Below are 10,561 nucleotides of genomic sequence, written 5' to 3'. Positions count from 1 at the left end.
ATTCAAGGCACATTTAACCAGCATGGCTACCACAGCATTCTGCAGCGATACGGCATCCCATCTGGTTTGCGCTTAGTGGGACAATCATTTGTTTTTCAACAGGACAATGACCCAACACACCTCCAGGCTGTGTAAGGGCTATTTGACCAAGGATAGTGATGGAGTGCTGCATTAGATAACTTGGCCTCCACAATCACCCGACCTCAACCCAATTGAGATGGTTTGGGATGAGTTGGACCGCAAAGTGAAGGATAAGCAGCCAACAAGTGCTCAGCATATATGGGAACTCCTTCAAGACTGTTGGAAAAGCATTCCTTATGAAGCTGGTTGAGACAATTTCAAAAGTATGCAAAGCTGTCATCAAGGCAAAGGGTAGCTACTTTGAAGAATCTAAAATATATTTTGATTTGTTTAACACTTTTTTAGGTTGCTACATGATTCCATATGTGTTATTTCATCGTTTTGATGTCTTATTATTCAACAATGTAGAACATGGTAAAAATAAACAAAAACCCTTGAATGAGTAGGTGTCCAAACTTTTGACTGTAAATCAACTATATTAGTTGACTAAATGAGTCAATAAGCTGACTCCTTAAAAAAAAATGTTTATGACACCAGACAACACATTAGATGAATAAACATGCTTTATTTCAATCATCAGACATTATTCCATAGTCTGTAAAACATTGGAATTAATTTAAAGCCATGATAGTGACTACAATACACTAAGGGCTCTATTCAATCCACGTTGCAGAAGTTCAGCGTTACAGCGTGATTGAAATGTAAAGGTAATGTTCCTGCGTAAGCGGAGACTGCATTTACAGTAAACACTGCATATGTCAGCTCAATCAGATATGACCTTTAAATTGCTATCGCGCAATCTGTAACACTTCAGCAACACAGATTGAACAGAGCCCTGAAAACCATGTCAATATAAAAAACGTGCAGAGAACCTTTCATGTAAAAACATGAAAATGTCTAATAAGGAAAACATGAATTGAGCACAAAATAATCACAAGTGAAAATCTAATTGTTTGAATTCAACATTATGAAGTGTAAAGAATACTATAGGCAATTCTTCAATGAGAAAATCAATTGAACAAAGAACTAAACTCGCAGTGTGATGATTGACTGATTAACTGGTTTGTGTTCTGTGATGACAACATAGTGTCTATTACTATTACCCAAGACTCTTTGCACTACTGAAACCCGTTGCAAGAGAACAGCATTTTGGACTCAAAATGGCATTGAACTTTGTGTGCTCTTTCGATTGGGACAGAATTACATATGTCTGTCTTTAGTGAAGTTTGAGAATACAACGTATGGTCTCAGAGTTATGGTATGCTACAGTAGAACCAATAGGTTCCCTAGCATTGTATTTTATAAACAAACAAAATAACTAAACTGATTGTACAGATTGAGACAAACAACAGGAGTTGGTGAGGTTTGACAGAACAGATATATGAACTCTGATGGACAATCTTTAATGGATGGATGGAAATGAAAAGGTAAGGTCAACTGAACTGGAAACTGTGTCGTTGAGTCCCTTAGTGAGCCATACCTGGACCAGAAAATGGATGTCTGATCCTTTATCAACAATTACACACATCCTACTCTACACACGGAGACATAAACCCTTAAATTATACATGCATCCTCTAATTCCCTGCAAAATACTATTTTAAAGAATCAAATCAAAAGCTATAGTAAATGGTTGTTGCTGTTTTAAAAGCCTTGTTTGTATCAATCAAAGAGTAACAACGGTCCAGTCTATGGCTGTATGTTTGTGGGAAGGATTACAATGTCTGAGTGGGTGTATAGCCAGATTACATAGGCAGCTCTGGTTGAGATACATGGCAGGGATGGATACCCAATATGGCTCTTGGTACTACCATTTCTGAAGACCCTTCCAAATTACCCTGGTTAACTTGATCACCTTCACTCGATACTCTATTGAGAGAGAGCTACATGCTAAATTAAACCGAGTTCAACAGTCCTAACACAACAATCAACCAGAAAAACAAACAATGAAAATATCAAATAAGAAAAGAATATACATGATTCTTTGTAGCTCAGTTGGTAGAGAATGGCGCTTGTAAGGCCAAGGTAGTGGGTCTGATTCCTGTGACCACACATATGTCAAATGTAAGTCACTTTGGCTAAAAGTCCAATTGTAAAATTCTGTGAAAGTCAAGGCAAATAATTATGATAACAAAATAAATCTTTCAGCTTTAATAACCCCAGTTTATAATGATCTACAGCAACAAAACAATGTTTGCAATCTAAATATTGATATACTCTTTATATAAACAGTTTATCTCTATAGCCTTTAAGAAAAATACACTTTATATATTAAATTCAACTCTGAGGCTCACCCTATGTCCAACACATGCCACCCCTTCACAGTGAAACACCTCACTGTTGAGGCGCTACAGATCAGCATCCAAGGATTGAGATTAATGCATACAATTTCTCCTAAAATATCTGGTTTCTCAAATATTTAGGGTCTATTCAATCAGATCCGCTTTAGCCGACATCCGCATAGCTGTTGTTTGACCGGTGTCGGAACTGCGTTAGAGCTGTCAAATCCACAAGCGGCTCTTGGCATTATTGCTAAAGCGGACATTGCCATTGGCTGCACGGAGTCACATTAAGAGAAATCCCATGCAGCCTTGTTTATAAGTTAGAACACTGGAATGTGAGATGTAATCTACACCGTGATGATGATTTTCTATTTGTGCGTCATTATTTCTATATAGACTACACTTTCTCGTTCTGAACTTAACGAGAGTGGGACGGGTGTGGCTTCGTGACAATGATAAAGAGCAGCTGCTCTCCGATTTGACAGCTCCAACGCAGTTCCACTTCTGATGCCAAAACATCAGCTATGTGGGTGTCGGCTGTCGCCAGTTAACACTTGATCTGCTTGAATCTAGGCCTTCCTGTATATATCACGCTTCGATCTTAAGTTTTTAAAATGGCCTGGTAGATATGGTATGCAATGCATGGTGAACATTTACAACTTGGGCCCACTTATTCCACTGGAACAGTCTTGGCATCTAATGGGAGTGTACAATTAGAACAGTTATAACAATATCCAAGATGAATGCCCACAGTTTTAATCGGGCATAGAAGAGGCTCTTTGTCTTTGGGCAAAATAATGGGGATAGGTGTGTACTTGATTTGGTGACCATGACAACCATGGTGGTGGGGATGAGCTTATTTGTTCCCGATGACCATAGGGATGACAAGCTGAATGAGTTTGTTTTGCAGAACTCAAACTAACAACAATCATTGACTGCACACATACTTCATACATGACAGTCATTCAGCTTACTTGGATTCTCATGTGTTGCTTTTTCACGTTACATCACACTTTAAACAGCTTTTCAGCCACTCCTGTTGCAGGGCTCCATGCAGGCATTCACAACATAAGATGCACGGTGGAAATGCAGCCAAAGCAGAGCATTGGTAAAACGGTTTCTTCCATTTCACTGGAAGGTCTGGGTAGGTAAGGGAGAAGGTACTTTAACATGCTGCATGGTTTCAGTCCCAATGGCATCATCTTGATGTTAGTTCAGCAAAAATGCTAATGCATGAAGAGAACAGATGCTGCGGTTGTTGTTGTTGGTGATGAGGACTGAGGCGTTGCAGCAGAACATGAGAACAGCTTGGACTGTGACAGGCTAGCTAGTGCCTAAAATCAAAAGGCACTGGTAAGTCTGGTATGGAGCATACAGGGCACTGCATACAATTAACTAATAACTGACATAGTGGGTCCAGAGACCAGTCCCTGGGGTCTGTCCTGGTCTCTTTAGAGGGCCAAGAGGTGTGTGAGGGGTGGGAGTTGGATATACACACGCAATGGGGTTTGGAGGATCCATATCCAAGAACATTGAGACTGTTGCGGTAATGGTAGGGGGGGAGGGGGAGATGCTGTATTCATTCTTTTTTACTTGTGCTTGGAAAACAAGTTGTGGTTGATTGGCTCCATCATTCACATCTCTCAGCATCCACTCTACCACAGACAGATATATATATATCCTGTACACATCATGCATCTGTACTGGAATAGTATACATCTACTCTTTTTGGCTGCATATTCTATAACTAATGTGAAAATAACATCGATCTTAAAGTTAATTGAATGGAATGTTTGCAGTAGACCACAGTCACAGCACAGCTCCATGTCCTGAGGGCTGCTGCAGTGTCTCTGCTGGATGTCCTGCTTGCTTTTTAGTTAGAGCTGATTTAGATCACGGAGACTAGCTGAGAGGACTCCTTTAGCTATTAAAGCACTAGAAACTTCCTGAAGCCAGAAACAGATGAAAGCCAGCAGATACCCAGCAGCACACACAAACTGGAATTGTGCACAACTTCTGTTTCTAGACCACGCAGATTTGGTCCTTTGTTTGTTTTTTAAACTCAGTACGTCCGTACTTTAGAAAAGTGTTACCATGGTTTCCATGCATCTCTAAGTTACATGCGACTGTTCCTCTCAGTGCGGAACAGGTGTTGTTGGAACAATGTAGTGTGGAACCTATGCATTGTATAGTGAGGTAAGATGACCCATGGATAATACACTCATAATATTGCTGCTAAGTTGTATCTGTTTTCCTACTTCAAAGGTTATAACCATTATGAAAATATTGCACTAGATGTTAATATTACACTAGATGTTAATATTACACTAGATGTTAATACTACACTAGATGTTAATACTACACCAGATGTTAATATTACACGAGATGATAATATTACACTAGATGTTAATATTACACTAGATGTTAATACTACACTAGATGTTAATACTACACTAGATGTTAATATTACACTAGATGTTAATACTACACGAGATGATAATATTACACTAGATGTTAATATTACACTAGATGATAATATTACACGAGATGATAATATTACACTAGATGATAATATTACACTAGATGTTAATACTACACGAGATGATAATATTACACTAGATGTTAATATTACACTAGATGTTAATATTACACTAGATGATAATATTACACGAGATGATAATATTACACTAGATGTTAATATTACACTAGATGTTAATAATACACTAGATGATAATATTACACAAGATGATAATATTACACTAGATGTTAATATTACACTAGATGTTAATATTACACTAGATGTCTAGATGATAATATTACACTAGATGTTAATATTACACTAGGTGTTAATATTACACTAGATGTTAATATTACACTAGATGTTAAGGTTAAAGCAGCATCACTGTGTGATGGAAGATAAGCAGCTTTTAGGACAGGAAAACTGCAATAAGTGTGTGTGTGTGTGTGATATCAGTGATGGGTACAAACATGTCATTAAATCACAGGCAAAGTGTGGAATCTTCCTTCCCATGCAGGGTCACATGACAAAGGAAATCACTTGGGGTGTGAATGTATGGAGGGTCAGTGGATAAAAGTGACAGAGGAAGTGACCCAGGAACAGATCGAAGATCAGAAAATCTCCTCCAATATGAAATAAAACCTATCCAGGGAGCAATAGAGAGGAGTTGTTGATTAGCGTCCTTCTGCCCCGATGGGAGCCATGGAGAGGGTGTCCTCCTCGTCGATGTTGTCCAGCTCCTTGGTGCGCACAGCGTGGGTGATGAGGTTGAGCTCCTCCAGCAGGGTCTCACTGCGGTATGCCACGCGGATGTCCGGGACGTTGGTGCGACGGATGTCGTTGCTCTCCGGGCCCTCTTTGCTGTATTTGGGCCCAAGCCAGTAGCTCTTTGCCTGGAGACAAGAAAGAACATCAGAGCAGAGCACTTGGCACAAAATGGCTGTGGATGAGAGTAGAGGAAGCAGATACCTTGTGGGAGAAGCCGCTCATAAGGACGCTGTTCCTGGCCAGCTCACACATGTCACAGGAGCTGAGCTTCCACACCTGTGTGGCGATGCTGTACTCCTCCATCAGAGGCTCCTGAGGACAAACACACACAAAAGACAAAGAAACATTCAATGAATTGTACTGATTGACTGTACTGACTCACCATTGCAGTTGTAGTGTGAATGGTTTTGCCTCTGTGTGTGTTTGTGTATGTGTGTGTGTGTCTTGACACCACTCCCCTGTGCACTGACCTTGGTGAAGTGGAACTGTAGGGGGTCGTCAGTGGACAGAGAGACCATGAGGCCTCTGGACAGATACTCAGGCAGGGGGTTGCGGTGGTAGCTGAGGAACAGGCTGTTGTTGCTCAGGGGGGACATGGCAATGCCAATCTGAGCCAGGTAGTACAGGTACTGCAGCACTGGTGCCTGGGGACATGAAGAGGAAAGAGATGCCATATGATATAGTCTATCTTGTTAAATGCACAACTGCAGTATTCAAGGGGAAAGTGTATGATTGTTCATCTGAATTCTCTTAAATTTGCTGAAGTAACCTGGTGAGCAAAGTCCCAAAACCAAGACATCATTTAATAAATCAATCAAACCTTCAGAGGTCACCTATGAACTGAACTCTACTATCTGTCAGTCGTGTGGTTGCCATGGTAGTGTGGCGTCGCTATGGGAGACGACGTGTGTGCTGACTGACCTTCCTGAGCAGCAGCCCGTGGGAGATGTTCTCTGAAAGCATGAAACCCGACACCAGGTGGTGGACAGGCCCCGCCTCCCCGCAGTGAGGGCGCAGCACAAACGTGTGGAAGCCACGCCTCCTGCATGTCACAAGCAAACACATATTAGCTTCATAAAGTATATTCATTAACAATCCTTAATGTTTTCATGCGATTCATTCATCAATTATGTTATTAAAGGTCCAATGCAGCCGTTTTATCTCAATATCAAATCATTTCTGGGTAACAATTAAGAACCTCACTGTGATTATTTTCATGGTAAAAAAATAAACCAAAATAGCTTTTTAGCAAAGAGCAATTTCTCAAGCAAGAATCTTGCTAGGGCTGTCTGGGAGTGGGGCGAAGAACACTGAAAGCTAGCTGTTATTGTTATTGGCAGAGAGGTTAGGAACTCTGTTTCTTATTGGTCTATTAATTAATTTACAGCCTGGTGATGTCACCAGGCAGATCAAAACTCCATCACACCAAACAAGCTGAAATTTCAGGCAGCCTTTTCAAGCAGCTCTTATAATAAAAGGGCATTATCATAATTTCCACAATTGTACAGTATTATTCCAACCTCATAGCATGTATATATACTGAACAAAAATATAAACGCAACATGTAACAATTGTTATGATTTTACAGTTACAGTTCATATAAGGAAATCAGTCAAATTTTAATTAATTAATTAGGTCCTAATCTATGGATTTCACATGACTGGGCAGGGGTGCAGCCATGCGTGGACCTGGGAGGGCATAGGCCCACCCACTGGGGAGCCAGGCCCAGCCATTTAGAATGACTTTTTCCCAACAAAAAGGCTTTATTACAGACAGAAATACTCCGCAGTTTCATCTTCTGTCCGGGTGGCTGATCTCAGACGATCCCGCTGGAGAAGAAGCCGGATGTGGAGGTCCCTGGCTGACGTGGTTACATGTGCTCTGCGGTTGTGAGGCCAGTTGGGCGTACTGCCAAATTCTTCAAAACGACGTTGGAGGCGGCTTATGGTAGGGAAATGAACATTAAATTCTCTGGCTAAAGCTCCGGTGGACATTCCTGCAGTCAACATGCCAATTGCACGCTCCCCAAAAACTTTAGATATCTGTGGCATTGTGTTGTGTGACAAAGCTGCACATTTTAGAGTGGCCTTTTATTGTCCCCAGCACAATGTGCACTTGTGTAATGATTACGCTGTTTGTTCAGCTTCTTGATATGCCACACCTGTCAGGTGGATGGATTATCTTGGCAAAGGGGAAAATCTCACTAACAGGGATGTAACCAAATTTGTGCACAAAATTTGAGAGAAATAAGCTTTTTGTGCATATATCAAATAAAATTTCTGTGATCTTTTATTTCAGCTCATGAAACATGGGACCAATACTTTACATGTTTAAATTTTTGTTCAGTATACACTACCGTTCAAAAGTTTGGGGTCACTTAGAAATGTCCTTGTTTTGAAAGAAAAACACATTTTTTTGTCCATTAAAATAACATCAAATTGATCAGAAATACAGTGTAGACATTGTTAATGTTGTAAATGACTATTGTAGCTGGAAACGGCAGATTTTTTATGGAATATCTACATAGGCGTACAAACATCAACAAACATCTTTCTGGTAAGAAGAGGGGCGGGGGCGTATGCCTTATGATTAATGAGACATGGTGTGACCACAACAACATACAGGAACTCAAGTCCTTCTCTTCACCTGACTTAGAATTCCTCACAATCAAATGTCCGCATTATCTACCAAGAGAATTCTCTTCGATTATAATCACAGCCGTATATATTCCCCCCAAGCAGACACATCGATGGCCCTGAACAAACTTTATTTGACTCTTTGCAAACTGGAAACCACATATCCTGAGGCTGCATTCATTGTAGCTGGGGATTTTAACAAGGCTAATCTGAAAACAAGACTCCCTAAATTGTATCAGCATATCGATTGCGCAACCAGGGCTGGTAAAACCTTGTATCATTGCTATTCTAACTTCCGCGACGCATATAAGGCCCTCCTCCGCCCTCCTTTCGGAAAAGCTGACCACGACTCCATTTTGTTGCTTCCTGCCTACAGACAGAAACTAAAACAAGAAGCTCCCGCGCTCAGGTCTGTTCAACGCTGGTCCGACCAATCTGATTCCACGCTTCAAGACTGCTTCGATCACGCGGACTGGGATATGTTCCGCATTGCGTCCAACAACAACATTGACGAATACGCTGATTCGGTGAGCGTGTTCATTAGAAAGTGCATTGATGATGTCGTTCCCATAGCAACGATTAAAACATTCCCAAACCAGAAACCGTGGATTGATGGCAGCATTCGTGCGAAACTGAAAGCGCGAACCACTGCTTTTAACCAGGGAAAGGTGACCGGAAACATAGCCGAATACAAACAGTGTAGCTATTCCCTCCGTAAGGCAATCAAAAAAGCTAAGCGTCAGTATAGAGACAAAGTAGAGTCACAATTCAACGGCTCAGACACGAGAGGTATGTGGCAGAGTCTACAGTCAATCACGGATTACAAAAAGAAATCCAGCCCCGTCACGGACCAGGATGTCTTGCTCCCAGGCAGACTAAATAACTTTTTTGCCTGCTTTGAAGACAATACAGTGCCACTAACACGGCCCGCGACTCTCCTTCACTGCAGCCGACGTGAGGAAAACATTTAAACGTGTTAACCCTCGCAAGGCTGCAGGCCCAGACGGCATCCCCAGCCACGTCCTCAGAGCATGCGCAGACCAGCTGACTGGTGTGTTTACGGACATATTCAATCAATCCTTATCCCAGTCTGCTGTTCCCACATGCTTCAAGAGGGCCACCATTGTCCCTGTTCCCAAGAAAGCTAAGGTAACTGAGCTAAACAACTACCGCCCCGTAGCACTCACTTCCGTCATCATGAAGTGCTTTGAGAGACTAGTCAAGGACCATATCACCTCCACCCTACCTGACGCCCTAGACCCACTCCAATTTCCTTACCGCCCAAATAGGTCCACAGACGATGTAATCTCAACCACACTGCCCTAACCCATCTGGACAAGAGGAATACCTATGTGAGAATGCTGTTCATCGACTACAGCTCAGCATTTAACACCATAGTACCCTCCAAACTCGTCATCAAGCTCGAGACCCTGGGTCTCGACCCCACCCTGTGCAACTGGGTACTGGACTTCCTGACGGGTCGCCCCCAGGTGGTGAGGGTAGGTAACAACATCTCCACCCCGCTGATCCTCAACACTGGGGCCCCACAAGGGTGCGTTCTGAGCCCTCTCCTGTACTCCCTGTTCACCCATGACTCCGTGGCCATGCACGCCTCCAACTCAATCATCAAGTTTGCGGACGACACTACAGTGGTAGGCTTGATTACCAACAACGACGAGATGGCCTACAGGGAGGAGGTGAGAGCCCTCGGAGTGTGGTGTCAGGAAAATAACCTCACACTCAACGTCAACAAAACAAAAGAGATGATTGTGGACTTCAGGAAACAGCAGAGGGAGCACCCCCCTATCCACATCGATGGGACAGTAGTGGAGAGGGTAGTAAGTTTTAAGTTCCTCAGCGTACACATCACGGACAAACTGAATTGGTCCACCCACACAGACAGCGTCGTGAAGAAGGCTCAGCAGCGCCTCTTCATCCTCAGGAGGCTGAAGAAATTCGGCTTGTCACCAAAAGCACCCACAACCACCCGAGCCACTGCCTGTTCACCCCGCTATCATCCAGAAGGCGAGGTCAGTACAGGTGCATCAAAGCAGGGACCGAGAGACTGAAAAAGAGCTTCTATCTCAAGGCCATCAGACTGTTAAACAGCCACCACTAACATTGAGTGGCTGCTGCCAACACACTGACTCAACTCCAGCCACTTTAATAATGGGAATTGATGGAAATGGATGTAAAATATATCACTAGCCACTTTAAACAATGCTACTTAATATAATGTTTACATACCCTACATTACTCATCTCATATGTATATGTA

At 42.2% G+C, this 10,561-nt stretch overlaps 1 protein-coding gene across 3 annotated transcripts in view; it reads right to left on the bottom strand.

The window, feature by feature from the left end:
• Positions 1-626: 626 nt before the first annotated feature.
• LOC109895894 (AMP deaminase 2) overlaps positions 627-10,561 on the bottom strand; it is a 67,875-nt gene continuing 57,940 nt past the window's right edge. For all 3 annotated transcript variants that reach the window (XM_020489973.2, XM_020489982.2, XM_020489990.2), the window contains exons 15-18: positions 6,570-6,690; positions 6,119-6,292; positions 5,850-5,960; positions 627-5,773 (exon numbers count right to left, since the gene is read on the bottom strand). In XM_020489973.2, coding sequence (XP_020345562.1) covers positions 5,555-5,773; positions 5,850-5,960; positions 6,119-6,292; positions 6,570-6,690 — 625 coding nt within the window. In that variant the 3' untranslated portion in view covers positions 627-5,554. The remainder of the gene's footprint in view (positions 5,774-5,849; positions 5,961-6,118; positions 6,293-6,569; positions 6,691-10,561) is intronic.

This window comes from Oncorhynchus kisutch, linkage group LG1, assembly GCF_002021735.2.
Source record: "Oncorhynchus kisutch isolate 150728-3 linkage group LG1, Okis_V2, whole genome shotgun sequence".
Taxonomy (NCBI): Eukaryota; Metazoa; Chordata; class Actinopteri; order Salmoniformes; family Salmonidae; genus Oncorhynchus; species Oncorhynchus kisutch.
Note: the sequence above shows the minus strand (reverse complement) of the source record. Positions and strands in the feature narration are given on the sequence as shown.